Here is a 17,089-nt window from a genome sequence, read left to right on the forward strand (position 1 = left end):
ATGGGGGTGGGGGGGGTGGGCATAAGGGGTGAAGGGAGACATATATATGGTGGTGGACAAACAAAAATCTACAACCCAAAATTTCACAATGTTAAAAACTATTAAAACATCAAAAAAAAAAAAAAAGCCCTGTTAATCTTTTTTATTGTTGTTAACAGTTAAGAGTTTTTGCATGAGAATCATTATTTTGCTTCTATTATTTTCCCACCTTTCCCCAGGCCTTCAATCTCTTAATTATTCTGGAGTTTTTAAGAAAAGTTATCTGTAGTTAAAAAGGCAAAGTATTTAGTAGATAGAAGTATGTAGAAGTACAAAATATTTCTGTTGTCTTTGAATTATTATTAGACCAAGTAGACCTGTGTGAGAGAGAGATGCCACACTTAAATAATTATCTATATGATTTCTTCCTTTCAAAATACAGAATAATTCTTTAAAAAAATTTTTTCTGTAAACGGTAACTGAAACCCATGCTGCGTGGGAAAGCAATGTTTCAAACTGCTGTTCTCTCTGCCTGAAGACAAGTTTTTATTTCTATATCCCAACACCCAACAATTAGTATCACTTTAAAACTTGGAATAGATGCCCAGGTCTTTGCTAAGTCAGTGTGGTGCAGAAAATGATAAGGAGGGAGGACTCCAATATTGACCTAAAATATTTTAATCAAGAAATTCCAGACCCTTCTCTCCACCCATATTTTGATATGTAGATTATCTTGTGGTCTTAATTTAGCAGTAAAACTTTGAATATTGCTAAAAATAAAATGCTACAGAAGTTTAAATGTTACTAAATAATACTTGAGGGCCAAATATTTTTGGGGTACAGATGTTAGCTAATAAAGTGAATATTTCAGGTTTCATTAATGAAAACCATTTTTACTGTTTCAGTCACACGATTCATTTGGAAGGTTTGCTTCTAGGGCTAATAAAATAAACAATAGGAAGGCATAGGATTGCTACTTGAGAAAATACTGAAATTCAGGGATAAAGAGAAAATGTTTCCAGAAGATGTTTACAGTAAAATAACTTCTTAAAAGCAAGGAACTGAAGATGTGCAAATTGCTGTAAGGCCATTGTGCCAAGTATTAGCCTTGTGATTCTCACCCAAGCAGAAATTACATCAGCACTGAGCACTGTTATTTGCATGGTACTGAGATGAACAATTGTTTTAGTTGTTGCCTGGCTCCCCATCTCCACCCCTCAGCATCCTGGAACTGTGCATGTTATGGGAGGTCATGTGACAGTATCCTTGATTTTGTTCATTTAGCCTATCAAAACAATTTTATGTAGGTGGAAAGAAATGAATGAAATGAATAGAGTGGGTTAGCTGCATCAGCTGTAGTTTACACTGAAGGTAATGAATGCTGCAATTGGGATAGTCTGTCAAGTGCCCAGGAATATCCGGCTTGATAATGCTGGAGAGAGGTACTAAAAAGCAACGGTGGCTAATTTGTTCTAAATCTTATTTGATACTTTATTTTAAAGTTTTATCAGTGGCTGGCCCCATGGCTTAGCGGTTAAGTGCGCGTGCTCCGCTACTGGCAGCCCAGGTTCGGATCCCAGGCACACACCAACCCACCGCTTGTCAGGCCATGCTGAGGCGGCGTCCCACATACAGCAACTAGAAAGGATGTGCAACTATGACATACAACTATCTACTGGGGCTTTGGGGAAAAAAAGGAGGAGGATTGGCAATAGATGTTAGCTCAGTGCTGATCTTCCTCACAGAAAAAAAAAAATTTTTATCATGATAATTTGATTGACAGTTGGTAGTATTTAAACAATGTATGTTCCTCTTATTTCACCTTCAGCTATAATTTAGTGAAGTACCTAATCCTTTTCAGGGATCTCTAGTTAATAACAAAAACATTAACATGGCTTTTTTGAGAAGAAAATTGTTTTAGAAGCTTTACAAAATTTTTAAGATATGTTTGTCTAGTATAGTGAATGGGACATGAGCTTTGAATCAAATCATTTAATTCTTGGTTCTACTTTTCATGTAGATTGGAGGGAAGTATAAAATTTTCTGAGTCTGTTCATCTGTTAAAATAAGGTAATATTACCTAATATCTCACAGAGTTTTTCTGAGAATTAATGAGAACAAAAGAAAACAACCAGCTAGTAAATGGCAAACACTTGGCAAATATTATTTTTAAAACCCCAGTTGTTCTTAGTGGTCTGCATACTTATGTTAATTTTGATCTATTTTACTATTGTCTTAAAAATTCCTTTGAGTGCTAAAATAATGTAGTTCTCTGAGATGTTTTATGAAATGCTTCTAGATAAAAAATGGGAGACTTAGTTATATATAGAACAAGTTGACAAATTATTGAAAGAGGCTCAAATTATTTGTTTGGGTTTTTTTCCCACTTAGTTGATAATCTGTACTCATGCAACTATGTTTCTAATTTTAAAGATTTAAGCAAGATTCTCAGACCCCTTAAAATAAATCATCAGAAATTCTCAGGAAGGATAAAAATCTATAATAGATGTGTAAAAATAGCCTCTATTTATAGTGTAATGACTTCTAGGCAAAATTAGATAAAAGTTCATCTTAATATTCCCATAGAATTTTAAGATTGCCATTTAGTGTATTCTCAAGGAAAATTGGTTGTCGATTTTTGGTGAAGAAGTCCCTGTTTGGGTTTTTTTCCCCCTCTTTATTTTATTTTTTGTGTGTGTGTGAGGAAGATCAGCCCTGAGCTAACATCCATGCTAATCCTCCTCTTTTTGCTGAAGAACACTGGCCCTGAGCTAGCATCTATTGCCAATCCTCCTCCTCTTATTTTTTCCCCAAAGCCCCAGTAGATAGTTGTATGTCACAGTTGCACAGCCTTCTAGTTGCTGTATGTGGGACGCGGCCTCAGCATGGCCGGAGAAGCAGTGTGTAGGTGCGCGCCTGGGATCAGAACCCGGGCCGCCAGTAGCAGAGCTCGCACACTTAACCGCTCAGCCACGGGGCCGGCCCTCCACCCCCTTTATTTATGCTTTGCTATAAATAAGCTGTCAGCCTTTTTACAATGAGTTTTTACAAATTATTTTTGAAAATCAAAATGGTAGCAGCTGTGACTTATGCAAGTTGGTTATTGTGTTTGAGTTGTGTTAGACTTACTGAGATTCAGAGACCCAATTTGAATTCTCACCTTTCTTTTAAGTCATTGGATGTTCTTTTATTCCTGGGGAGATGCTAACTGCTTGTTAAGGATATATACACACGCTTTGTTTTTGGAAAGCATACTCATGGATTCATTCAACACGTGGCTATTGAACAAGTCATTATGCTAGGTTGTCAGATGCTAAAGATTGAGCACTGAAAAAGCGTTTTGTCACTGCTTTTAGAATAAGCCTCAATATAATATTACTTGTGATCAAGTACTATTAAAGAAGCATATACGTAGTTCATAAAAACATATGTAAATATGGAGGGGATTTGATTTAACCTAGAGTAAGGGGTGGTCGGGGAAGGTGTCCCTGAGGAAGTGACTTGATTTGATCTTTGAAGGATGACTGGACATTAACTAGGCGAAAAACGTTGATAGAATGGCATCTTAAATAGAGGGAACAGCATGTATGAAGGACCTGAGTGGCAAGAAGCGTGGCATGTTTGAGAATGGAAAATATTAGAGTGACAAGCAATTAGGTTCAAAGAGTGGGTTAGGACCATATAAGTGGGACCTCATATAGCTCACAGTGATTTTCACCTTTATCCTAAAGGCTGTAGTAAGCTATTAAAGAGTTTTAAACAGGGTTATGACATATAATATTTCATTGACTCTCACACTCCAATTGTACACATTCTTAATTTCAGAGATGTTAAAAATGTGGAAAACAGTATTTCTAAGAATTAATTAAGTGGACATACCTTAGAATTGATTAAATTGGCATTAAAAATTTTCTGGCTATCTATGGATAAAGTGGAAAACACATTGTAAAAGGGTAAGATTAGATGTGTGGAAATGACTTAGTAGATTATTGCAGGAATTCAGAAGAGATTGTGTTGGCTTGAAATAGGATGGTAGTAGTTGAGCAAGACATATGTAAATTACTTTAAGTTTTCAGCAGAAAGAATTTACAGGCCTTGAACACTTCGAAAACTTGGAATTTTAGATATGATAGAAACAATCTTTAAGTAGGTTTTAAATTATAATTAAAATTTAAGTAACAAGGTAGAATGATTTATGCTACAATCTTAGTTCATATCTAGTGATAATTTCTGTCTAAAGTTATATACCAGTTAAGAGAAAACATTTCACAATTGAAGATTCAATGTCTTTTAAACTATATAAGGATTTTGTGAAAGCCCTACACAGAAAATTATTCAGAGTTAAAGTTAACTTGCTATTTGTACAACAGTGATTGTATTTACATAATTTATATTTGTTATTACTATTAAGCACTATACTACCTTATCCTGTATAATGTGTATTCCGAGATTCAATTATAATGGTCTACTCTAATGGTGTATTTACCCAGCAGTTCTAAACTATCAGTGAATAAACAAATTTAAATAAATAAATTTAGGGGCCAGCCCCGTGGCTTAGCGGTTAAGTGCGCGCGCTCCCTGGCGGCCCGGGTTCAGATCCCGGGCGTGCACCGACGCCCTGCTTGTCGGGCCATGTTGAGGCGGCAGTCCCACATACAGCAACTAGAAAGGATGTGCAATTATAACATACAACTATGTACTGGGGCTTTGGGGAGAAAAAGGGAAAAAAAAGAGGAGGATTGGCAATAGATATTAGCTCAGGGTGGTCTTTCTCAGCAAAAAGAGGAGGATTAGCATGGATGTTGGCTCAGAGTTGATCTTCCTCACAAAATAAATAAATGAATGAATGAATGAATAAATAAATAAATAAATAAATTTAAATTTCGTAGCTCACTTTTTATTAAAGTTATGAGTCTCCTCACCTTTAATCTATATCCTATATTTCCAAGTTTGCCTTTAGCACTTTTTACAGATTCTTGTGGTCTTAAGCATTTTTAGTATTATATGACTAGAACTGTGATCTCACTTAATCCTCAGGGTAACCTGCTAATATGGGTTCTCTTCTTACATGGATAACTCTAGCCTGTGCACACTTGTGCGCGCAGCATTGGGTCTTTTGTGATATACCCTCAAAGCACCCAATTTTTTTCTCTTCATTATACTTAATAAAATTAATGCCTCTTCCTCTTACACTGTGAAGTCTAGGATAGCAGGAACTTTGTCTCTGATGTTCACCGTATTCTGTTGTCTGACATAGGGTGCCCAAATATTTGTTAAACTTTAAGCAAACATTTATGAAGATGTACAATATTTGCTAAAACTAAAATGAGTGTTGCATGCTACAGATGACAGAGTACTTATCAAAACAATCACATAAGTAGACTATATATTAAAATATAAAAATTATATGTCACTTAATGGTAGGTAGAATATCATAATTCATTTGGTTCATGTGATTACAGTCTTCTAATTGTCTTGAGACTGGACTAACTTTTCACAATTTCTTTAAAATAAATTTTCTTAATTCGACTATAGTAAGGTTCACTAATGTGTAAGGGAGACAACAAGTGATCTAGATTTTTCTTCTGTTTTCTATATAAATTTTCCTTAAATGACCACCATTTAAGAATGTATAATAAACAAAATTAAAAAAAAAATATGTTGGGAAATCCTATTGTCAGTAAATGGAAAACCAAACAAACTGAAAACTCTTCCCACTATAAAACACCAGATATTTTGAACATTTTAATTAAAAGGACTGCAAAAACCTATCCTTTTAAATGCATAGCTGAACTTATAAGAATGTAAGGATAATCTCCAAGGTCTAAAAACTAAGAAGAAACTAAAACCCAGAGTGGGAAAAGTGTGAATTGACACTAGGGCTTTTCTGGGACAGTTGCCAATCTTAACTAAGAGGCATGGATTAACCATCTATCTGAGGATAGATGAAATCTCAAGCCCAAGCAGATATTGGAACTGAGATCCAATAAAGTTGTTTCTTGAAGAGCTATACATTTAATGAAAAGACAGACTAGAGAAGAATTCAGTTTCTGAAACAGACAAGACAATCTTCTCCAGATCAGCTGAAAAAAAAGTTTACCCTGAGAATTCATAATCAAGGACCTGTATTCATACATGTGTGAGATTCAAATTTGAACTGATTGCATCGAGTCATGGCCAAGACTAGTAATATCCCTCGGGCACTAGGCCTAAACAAACTTGGAGCCTGTCTACAGGGATACACCCACAACTGAGGATATTCCAAGAGACAAATCACAGTTTAAGATAACCATATTATCCAATAGTGGAAATCACATGAAGAAGCAAATCACCGTGAGTAAATGTCAGCAGCCAAAACAATAGGCAAAATTAAATCCCCAGTAACTCAGATAAAGGTGGTATTGAATTGAGCCTCTAAGTTACTTTCAAAGAGTTAAAGGACTAAAAACTAAAACAACAAAAAACATCAAGATGGTGTTGTAGGGGGTAGTGAATGACTGATTTGATAAAGACCCAAATAGAGCTTCAAGAAATGAAAATGCATTGCAATTAAAAACTAAATGATAAGTGCTACCTTCCTCAGTCATCTGGCCCCACATACTTTGATTTGTCCTCTGGCTGTCTGTTCTCTGGGAAAAGAATGTTTTAGGAAAATAACCCGGCATGGAATAGTTCTGCTGCCATGGATCTGAGTCTCAGTGGACAGGGTATGTGCCTTTGTGGATAGTTGCAGCCTCTGGTTGGGAGTGGGAATAAAAAATGATCAAGGGCTGTGAAAGGGAGCTTTTGTGGAACTTTGAGACAGGTCAATCTTATAGTGATAATTTGGAGATGGAGCCAGGACCCTGAGAGGGAGGAAATTCCAAGGAGGATGCTGGGAAAACTTGTCTGTTTATGAAGCAGGGATGGGGTAGAGATAAGATGGGATCATTGCAAGTTGAGCTGCCGGTTCTCATGCCTTATTCAAAACCTCATGTGTAGGATTACCACTGAGTAGAGAGGAACAAATCCCTTCCCCAGGCACTGGGCCTGGTGAAGTGGCAGCATTCCTTCCCACGTGAAGCCTTTAGTAAGTGCCTTTTTTTTTTTTTCCTTCTTTTTTCCCTCTTAGGTTTGTTTTATGATGCTAAAGGGTAGAGTAGGGACAGGAGTGGTGACTGAGTTCTCTTTATCAGACCCCTCAGTGGATGCTTCTGGTAACAGACTAACTGCTTGACTTTATGTTTTATTTTCTTTATGGATGTCCAAATATATGCCCCTCTCACCTATATACCCAGCCCTCCAGGACTTGAATGGTCAGTTGGAAGTGTCTGGGTTGTGTTCATCTCTTATTTCTGGAGTAGAGGCTGAGACCTTGCCATATGTCCTTTGCATCCCTGCCTCCTTTAGGCTTTAAAGTTTGATTAATTTTTAAAAAATTTTTAAAGAGAGGTAATAAGCAGGTTAGATATAATAACTCAAGGGAGACTTAGTGAATTAAAAGGTAGATCTGAGAACATTGCCCAGAAGGTAGCAGAGAGAAAGAAATGGAAAGTGAGAGAAGTTAAAAGATATGAAGGATAGAATAAGGTTCCACACACACATACCCTCACACACAACACATACAAAGACACATATAAAATCTTACAAAGGAGAGAATGGAGAATGGGAGGAGGCAATATTCAAAGACATAATAGTTAAGAATTTTCCTGACTTGAAGACAAATACTTGAAGCTTTAGGCTTAAAAAGCACAATTAGCCCCATTGTGTATAAATAAAACAATACATAGTAGTGAAGGTGCAGAGCACAATTTTTTTTAAAAAGTCTTTAGAGCAACCAGAGAGAAAATACAGATAACCTGCAAAGGAGGACATTTATACTGACAGCTACAATAGACAGCAGAACACCGTGAAACAATATCTTGAAAGTGCCGAAAGAAAAAGGAACCAACCTAGAGTTCTACATCCATCTAAACTATCATTCAGGAGCGATGAAGAAATAAATATTTTAAACAACCTAGGGCTGTACCACTAATGGACATTCACTGAAAGAATTTTGAAAAATATATTTCAAAAACAAAGAAAATTGAACCCAGAGAAGGGAGTAAGGAGCAAAATGGAATGGTGGACAAAGATATGTGGGTAAATACAAGTAAGCATATACTGTTTAAGTAATAGTTATAATGGTATCTACTTAAGGAGTAATAAGATGGAACTAAAATATTAGGGGAAATAACATGTAAGATTGGAGGGGTGATTAGAGTGGTGATTTTTTATAGTATGCAAATTACCTCAATGAGGTTTAAAAGATTAATATATGCTACTTGGGAACAACGGTTTTTGGAGAACAGAATATACAGTCTCAGTGTCATTTGAAGTAATATGCCTTTAATTAAAATTCTTGATAATATTCTAATAGTTTTAGTTGACATGCTATAATTTCTGCATTATGAAAATAAAAGTCTTCTCATTGGATAAAAAGTAACCTAAATAATTTAGAAGGTAAAGTTGGAGAGGGTGTTGCAGGAAGTAGTCCTATTAGCTATGAATTATTTTAAAATTATAGCAATAAAGTGTGGTATTAGTGCAGGAGTAGACAGACCATTAGAATAGAATATAGAATCCAGAAATAGAACTACACATATGGAAAGGATGGATTGTTCATCAAATGGTATTGGGGTTATTGGTTGATATAGAACAAAAGTAACAGCCAAATCTTCTTTTTTTTTTAGATTTTTTTTTTTTTTTTTTTTTCCCCCGAAGCCCCAGTACATAGTTGTCTGTCATAGCTGCACATCCTTCTAGTTGCTGTATGTGGGACGCGGCCTCAGCATGGCTGGAGGAGTGGTGCCTCGGTGCGCACCCGGGATCCGAACCTGGCCCGCCGGCAGCGGAGCGCACGCACTTAACTGCTAAGCCACGGGGCCGGCCCCAGCCAAATCTTCTTTTACTCAACCAAATAAATTCCTCAACAAATAAATTCCCAAATGTAGCAAACAAAACAAATTTATATTTTAAAACGGAAAAGAAAAATAAAAATTATGGCCTCAGTGTCTGAAAGAATTACTGAAGACATAAAACCCACCTACCACAAGGTAAAAGATAGATAAATTGAACTACAGTGAAATAAAAACATCTGTAAGTCAAAAGACATCATAAGCAAGGTGAAGATACAAACCACAAATTGAGAAAAGCTATTTCTAACTCACAAAACCAATAAAGGATTAATATCCGGAATGTATTAAGAACTCCTACAAATAAGATAAAGCAACAAATGATATGACTGGGCAGCTTGCAGAAGAGGAATCTCAGATAGTCTGCAAAGAAAAAAAAAAATTTCTCCCTCTTATTATTGATTCTGAAAATGTAAATTAAGCAGCAGGGTGTGATTTTACACCTATCAAATTGACAAAAGTTAATGTCTGATAATACCAATAGCTGGTGACCACGTACAGCAATGGGAACATTCATACAATGCTATTGAGAGAGTAAATTGGTACAGTCCCTTTTAAAAGCAATTTGTTGATACCAGTGAAAACTGAAGATGCCTATACCGTCTAATCTAGCAGTTCTTCTGCTAGCCATGTATCCTAATCGCTGTTCTTAATAGTTTTTTTGTGCCTCAGATCTCTTTTGAAGTCTAGGGAAGGCTAGAATAATGTTTTGTTTTAAGTCCGTATAATAAAATACATAGGATTATAATGGAAAAAATTATGTTGAAATAGTTATCAAAATTTTTTAATTTGTGTTATAGTGTGCGTAATTAGTGCATACTAATAAGATCTACTGGAAGATCTAACAGCTTTCATACTTTCAAAAGTAATTATTAGTGTAAATGATATTTTGAAATAATCCACCACCACTATTATGTGATATGAAAATTTCTAGGTCTGTTTGTGACAAAAATCACAGGTACTGCTGAATACTATTAGGTGTATATATTCCTAATTGAAGGAAATATTAAATTTCAATTCAAGGTTAATGAAAAATAAAGATTTGTTTTCACACAAGTTCACAAACCTGCATTAAAGGGGTTTGTAGACCCCAAGTTAAGAACCTGTGTCCTAGAGACACTCTTAAATGTATGTCAAAGGAGATTAACATTGCAACACAATTGCAGTATTGTAGTGGCAAAAAATGGCGAACAGCCCATAAAGATTCATCAGTAGGAGATTATATAAATTGTTATATATTCAGACAATGAATAACTGCATAGCAGTGATAATGAAGCTGAGTTACAGTAATATGGTACATATCTTGTAATGTCTCCTTTGAATACCATCATGGGTGATCTCAAACAATATTGAGTGAAAAAAGCAAGCTTCCAAAGAATACATACTGTATAATATCATTTTATGAAATTATAACATTTCATATAAAGTATAAAAACCCATATGGGAATGGTATGTTCAAATTCAAGGGTAAGCAGTAGTGATAGGAAGGACAATCTAGTTACACAGAGGGCTTTAAATTATGTCCGTAATGTTTAATTATTTAACCATATGATGGACACATTATTTTATGCCTGGAATATTTTGTTAAAATATGTATTACATACATTGACAAAATATTAATATGACAGAGATAGTTTCAATTTTAATTTACAGGACAATTCCGAGTTTGTATATATGGGACCTTGTCAAGGGAAGAACAACTAATTTGTTGTTCCCTAATAAAAAGCACTTAATTTAGTGCTTTTCCCCAGTTCATCTCAGATAAGAAGTCAGTTAACTTAGGAAGTGCCAGGCACTTTAAACATGTGATGAAAGCATACCTAGTAGATTATTTAATTCTTACAACAGTCCTGTGAAGGTATTTATTCATAAAGGAAATTCTAATTAAAGCAAAGAGAGAACTGGAATTTATATTTAGATCTTTCTGCCTCCAAAGCCCATAATTGTTCCATGTTATTAAATTGTGTATCTCTAGCAATAAAACTTATTTTGGAAGTGGTAAGTTAACTGCATGTAAAAAACATGACTGTGTCTGAGGCACAGACAGTAAAGATACTAAATCTCAAGCGTGACTTTATAATCCAAAGTTTTCTTATTTACACTTGAACCTGTTCTCCCTCATATGACAGGCTGATGAAATTACTAGTTATTAGTAACTTCAGTGTTACAGTGTTCCTGTTTTATTTTAACACTATTAATCGTTATAATTTAGTACATGTTTAGCGTCTAAATTTAACTGTGTGACTTGGTGTTTTATTATTTTAAACCACATTTTGTTTTGATTTCTGATTTTAGGATCGAAAGTTAACAAAGTCTGAGAGGCAGAGATTTAAAGAAGAGGCTGAAATGTTAAAGGGTCTTCAGCATCCCAATATTGTTCGATTCTATGATTCCTGGGAATCCACAGTAAAGGGAAAGAAGTGCATTGTTTTGGTGACTGAACTTATGACATCTGGAACACTTAAAACGTAAGTCCATCAATATTATAAAAGCTGACCAAGAAGTATGAGAGAAGTTAAGTTTTCTTATTTTAGGCCTTATCAGTCCTGCTTTTGTTGCCCAGCATACTAAGGAGGGAACAATCTCTCCAAACATTAGTATATTAGCACATTTTCCTGCCCACAAAGTCCTCTGGTGTATAGAATGATTTTATAATTATTTATTGGTAAGTATTAAAATGAGAAGTTATTGCAGAATAAACATAGTTCTTTTAAGTCATGGTGCTTGGCGTTTCTAAAATTTATTGGCTAAGGGATGAGAATTGAGATGACAAGGTAGCCCTCTAGTGGTTAAAATGAGGTTGAAGTTTATTAAGAAGGTTGAAGCTTATTGAGAAGCTTCATCTGTTTTATCACCTTGTGTAGGGCAGTTTTTGCTGCATTTCGGCAGCTCTTGTATCAAATGCAAATTGTATTGTGAAAATTATCACTAGATAATTCCATTTCCCATAGCATCAGAAATTGAAGCAAAAACAACTAGACCTATCCTCCTTTTCGGGAATATAGACAGGTCAAATGCAGCAATTCCCTATTCCCTATTATAAAGAGTTTTTAGATAAGAGTTGAAGTATGCCTTTGGAATCCCAGGTCTCTTAGAGTATCTGTTTGTACTCAGAGAGGAAACTAGTGTAAGTTATATAGTGTAAATTTTTTATTGTGGAGGAACTGGATTTTTAAAAATTGTCTCTGTGGTGTATATTTATTCTTGATTACTTTCTTTAGTTAATACTACTGAGCTGATTAATCCCAGATCTTTGAAACATAGTCTTGTATCTCCTGGATATAGTCACTTGTATGTGCTCTTGGATTCTCAAGATTAACATGTTGAAAAGCCAACAGATTATTTCCCCCCCTGGAGATTCTAATTGCCCCACCGAACTTCACTAATATTTATGGCAACACTTTTTCTTAGTCATTTAGGCTTCTTGTTATCACGTCTGTTTCTTTCACTAGACTGTACCCTCTAGCACTGTGCCAGAAACTTGATAAATATTTGAATGAATTAAGGAGAATTGTGTGGTAGTAGTGGTGTGTATATCTGTTCAAGTTCCTAAATATTTTCATCACCTCAAAAGAATACCCTATACCCATTAAGCAGTTACTCCCCATTCCCCTTCCCACTCATTGTATTTACTCTTTAACTGCACACAATCTAAGTTCTTAGTCATTTTTCTTTTTAGGTTTAAAATTCTCTTTTCCCATCATTGTTATAGTTTCTGAGCTTCAGAGCTAAGGCGGCAAGAGGGTGTAGTGGAAAGAGTGCTAGACTTAGAGTAGGAGCCATGAGTTCTGCTCCCAGCTCTACCTCTGACCAACTGTGATTTGGAGCAAGCTGTTCCCATTCTCTGGGCCTCAGTTCTCTATGTGTAAAATAAGGGGTTGGACTAGCGGATCTCTAGGATTTATGGATTGGATGTTTTTTTCTGTGGTAAAAAACATATAAAATTTACCATCTTAATTAGTTTTAGGTGTACAGTTCAGTAATGTTAAGTACTTTCACACTGCTGTGCAACCAATCTCCAGAACTCTTCATCTTGCAAAACTAAAACCCATTAAACAATTCCCCATTCCCCTCTTGCGCCAGCCCTTGACAGCCACTGCTTTGTGTCTCTATGGATTTATCTAATCAAGATGTTTCATATAAATGGAATCATAAAATTTGTGGCCTTTTGTGTTAGTCTTTTTTCACTTAGCATATTTTCAAGGTTCATTTTGTAGCATGTATCAGTACTTCATTTCTTTTTATGATTAAATAATATTTCGTTTTGTGGATATACCACAATTTGTTTATCCATTCATTTATTGATAGATATTTGGGCTATTTCCTTTTGGCTATAGTGAATAGTGCTGCTATGAACATTTGTGTACAAGTGTTTGAGTATCTGTTTTGATTTCTTTTGGATATATACCTATGAGTGGAATTGCTGAGTCATATGGTAATTCTATGTTTAACTTTTTGAGGAACCTCTAAACTGTTTTCCATAGTGGCTGAACCATTTTATATTCCCACCAGCAATGTATAAGGGTCCCAATTTCTCCACATCCTTGCCAACGCTTGCGTTTTTGTTTATTTGTTTGTTTTTTGTTTTTTTAGTAGTCATCCTGCTGGGTATGATGTGGTATCTCGTTGTGGTTTCGATTTGCATTTCTCTAGTGAAATCATAATGAGTTCAACCAAGTGTTGAACATCTTGTTATGTGTTTTTTATATCTTTGGCCATTTATATATCTTTGGAGAAATGTCTATTCAAGTCCTTTGCCCAATTTTTAATTGGGTTATTTATCTTTTTGTTGTTGAGTTATAAGAGTTCTTTATATATTTCTACAAGCTAAACCCTTATCAGATACATGATTTTGCAAAAAAACTGTCATTTCATTTCCCAGATAATGTCCTATGATGCACAAAGTTTTTAATTTTGATGTCCAATTTATTTATTTTTTCTTGCTGCTTGTGCTTTTGGTGTTATATCTAAGAATCCATTGCCAAAACCAAGGTCATGCACATTTACCCCTATGTTTTCTTCTAAGAGTTTTATAGGGTTAGGTCTTATATTCAGGTTGTTGTTCCATTTTGAGTTAACTTTTGTGTATTTCATTCTGCTGCATGTGGTTGTCCAGTTGTCCCAGCACCATTTGTTGAAGAGACTATTCTTTCCCTATTGAATGGTCTTGGCACCTCTGTCAAAAATCATTTAATCATAGATGTATGGGTTTATTTCTGGACTCTCAATACCATTCCATTTGTCTACATATCTACTCTTATATTGTTTTGGCTATTTGGGGCCCCTTGCAATTCCATATAAATTTGAGGATTAGCTTTCCATTTCTGCAAAAAGGCTGATAGAATTTTGGTTGTATCTGTAGATATAATCAAATGTATCTGTAGATACATTGAATCCGTAGGTCACTGTAGGTAATATTGCCATCTTCACTATATTAAGTGTTCCAATCCATGAACATGAGATGTCTTCATTTTATTTAAGCCTGCTTTCATTTCTTTCAACAGTGTTTTCTAGTTTTCAGTCATAAATCTTTCACTTCCTTGTTTAAATTTATTCCTGGGTATTTTATTCTTTTAGATGCTGTTGCAAATATAATTGTTTTTTTAATTTCCTTTTCAAATTGTTAATTGTTGGTGTATACAACACAACTGATTTGTGTGTGTTGATCTTGTACTCTTGCAACTTTGCTGAGTTCTTTTATTAACTCTGGGGGGTGTGGGTGTATATTCTTTGGGATTTTCTATGTATAGGATCATGTCATCTTCAAATAGAGATAGTTTTACTTCTGCCTTTCCAATTTGGACACCTTAATTTCTTTTTCTTGCCTAATTACACTGGCTAGAATTTCTAGTACAATGTTGAATAGCATTCGTTATCCTTGTTGTATTCCTAATCTTAATGGAAAAGCTTTCAATGTTTCACCATTGAGTATGATGTTAGCTGTGGGTTTTTCACAAATGCTCTTTATCATATTGAATATATTCTCTACTATTCCTAGTTTGAGTATTTTCATCATGGAAAGGTGTTGGATTTTGTCTAATGCTTTTTCCACATCAAGTGAGATGATCATTTTTTTCCCTTTGTTTTATTAATGTGGTGTATTATGTTGATTGATTTTCTTAACAACTGCTCTTGCATTTCATGGATAAATCCCACTTGGTCATGGTTTATAATCCTTTTACTTTTATAATTCTTTTACTATGCTGTTGGATTCAGTTAGCTAATATTTTGTTGAGGATTTTTGCATCTATATTTGTAAGAAACATTGGTATGTAGTTTTCTTTTCTTGTGATGTCTTGGGTATCAGGGCAATACTGGCCTCATAGAATGACTTATGAAGCATTTCCTCCTTTTCTACTTTTTGGAAGAGTTGGAGAAGAATTAGTGTTAATTCTTCTTTAAATGTTTGGTAGAACTCACCACTGAAGCCATTTAGTCCTGGCCTTTTCTTTGTTGGGAGGTTTCTTGAGGAAATGTTCCATGTGCACTTGAGAAGAATATGTATTCAGCTGTTGTTGGGTGTCATGTACCATATATTTCTGTTAGGTCTAAGTGGTTTATAGTGTTGTTCAAATCCTCTGTAACCTTAATTATCTTCCCTCTATGTGTTCTATCCATTATTGAAAGTGGGTTATTGAAGTCTCCAACTATTACTACAGAACTATATATTCCTCCCTTCAGTTCTGTCAATATTTGTTTCATGTATTTGGGTGCTCTGTTGTTTGATGTGTATATGTTTATAATTGTTATATCTTCTTGATTAATGGACCCTTTTATCAATATATGATATTCTTTATCTCTTGTATCAGTTTTTGACTTAGTCTGTTTTGTCTGATATTAATATAGCCACCTCACCCTCCTCTGGTTATTATTTGCATGGACTGTCTTTCTCTGTTTTTTCATTTTCAACCTACGTGGGTCCTTGGCTCTAAAGTGAGTCTCTTGTAGACAGCGCATATATATATATATATTTCTATCCTACTGTCTTTTGATTAAAGAGCTTAATCCATTTATATTTGAAGTAATTAGTGATAAGGAAGCCCTTCTGCCATTTTGCTATTTGCTTTTTGTATTTCTCAATACCTTTTTTGTTCCTCATCTCCTCCATTACTGTTTTCTTTTATATTTAATTGATTTTTGTAGTGTGCCATTTTGATTTCCCATTTCCTTTGTGTATATTTTTAGATATTTTCGTATTGGTTACCTTGGGGATTACAATTAATATCATAAATTTCTAACAGTCTAGTTTGAATTGATACCAACTTAGCTGCAATAACCTTCAAAATCTGTGCTCCTGTACAGCTTTGCCTTCCTCATGTTTTCATTGTCACACATTACATCTTTGTACGTTGTGTTCCCATTAATGCAGATTTATAATTATTATTTTATGCATTTGTCTTTTAAATCATGTAGGAAATGAACAGAGAAGTTACAAACTAAAAATATATTGATGCTGGCTTTTATATTTAGCTATGTAGTTACCTTTACCAGAGACTTTATTTCTTTTTATGGCTTCAAGTTACTGTCTAGTGTTCTTTCATTTTAGCCTGAAGAACTTGCTTTAGCATTTCTTGTAGGGCACATGTACTAATAACGAACTCTCTCGGCTTTTGTTTATCTGGGAATGTCTTGAATTTCATCTTCATTTTTGAAGAATAATTTTGCTGAATATAAAATTCTTGGTTGACAGGGTTTTTTTCTTTCAGCACTTTAAATATGGCATTCCTCTGCCTTCTCGCCTCCATGGTTTCTGCTGAGAAATTGGCTGATGAGCTTATTGAGGATTTCTCTTGGTCTGACAAGTTGCTTCTCTCTTGCTGCTTTCAAGATTCTCTCTGTCTTTGTCTTTCAACAGTTTGAATGTAATGTGTCTCATTGTGAATTCCATTGAATTTATCTTTATTGGAGTTTGTTAAGCTTCTTGGATGTGTAGATTCATGTCTTTTATCAAATTTGGAAAGTTTTTGGTCATTATTTTATCAAATATTCTTTCTGCTCCTTTCTCTCATTTTACTTGGGATTCCCTTTATGTGTATGTAGATCAGCTTGGTGTGGTATCTCACAGGTCTCATAGACTCTTTTGATTTTTCTTTACTCTTTTTTCTTTCTGTTCCTCAGACTGTATAATTGCAATTGACCTGTCTTCAGGTTTGCAGCTTCTTTCTTTTGCGTCTTCA

At 34.8% G+C, this 17,089-nt stretch overlaps 1 protein-coding gene across 10 annotated transcripts in view; it reads left to right on the forward strand.

Annotated features, from left to right (window-relative positions):
• The window catches only part of WNK1 (WNK lysine deficient protein kinase 1), a 167,252-nt gene that overhangs the window by 55,420 nt on the left and 94,743 nt on the right, over positions 1–17,089 (forward strand). For all 10 annotated transcript variants that reach the window (XM_087442939.1, XM_087442940.1, XM_087442931.1 and 7 more), the window contains exon 2: positions 11,208–11,380. In XM_087442939.1, coding sequence (XP_087299065.1) covers positions 11,208–11,380 — 173 coding nt within the window. The remainder of the gene's footprint in view (positions 1–11,207; positions 11,381–17,089) is intronic.

The sequence above is a fragment of the Ceratotherium simum genome, chromosome 17, assembly GCF_057802395.1.
Source record: "Ceratotherium simum simum isolate JZ-2026a chromosome 17, ASM5780239v1, whole genome shotgun sequence".
NCBI lineage: Eukaryota > Metazoa > Chordata > Mammalia > Perissodactyla > Rhinocerotidae > Ceratotherium > Ceratotherium simum.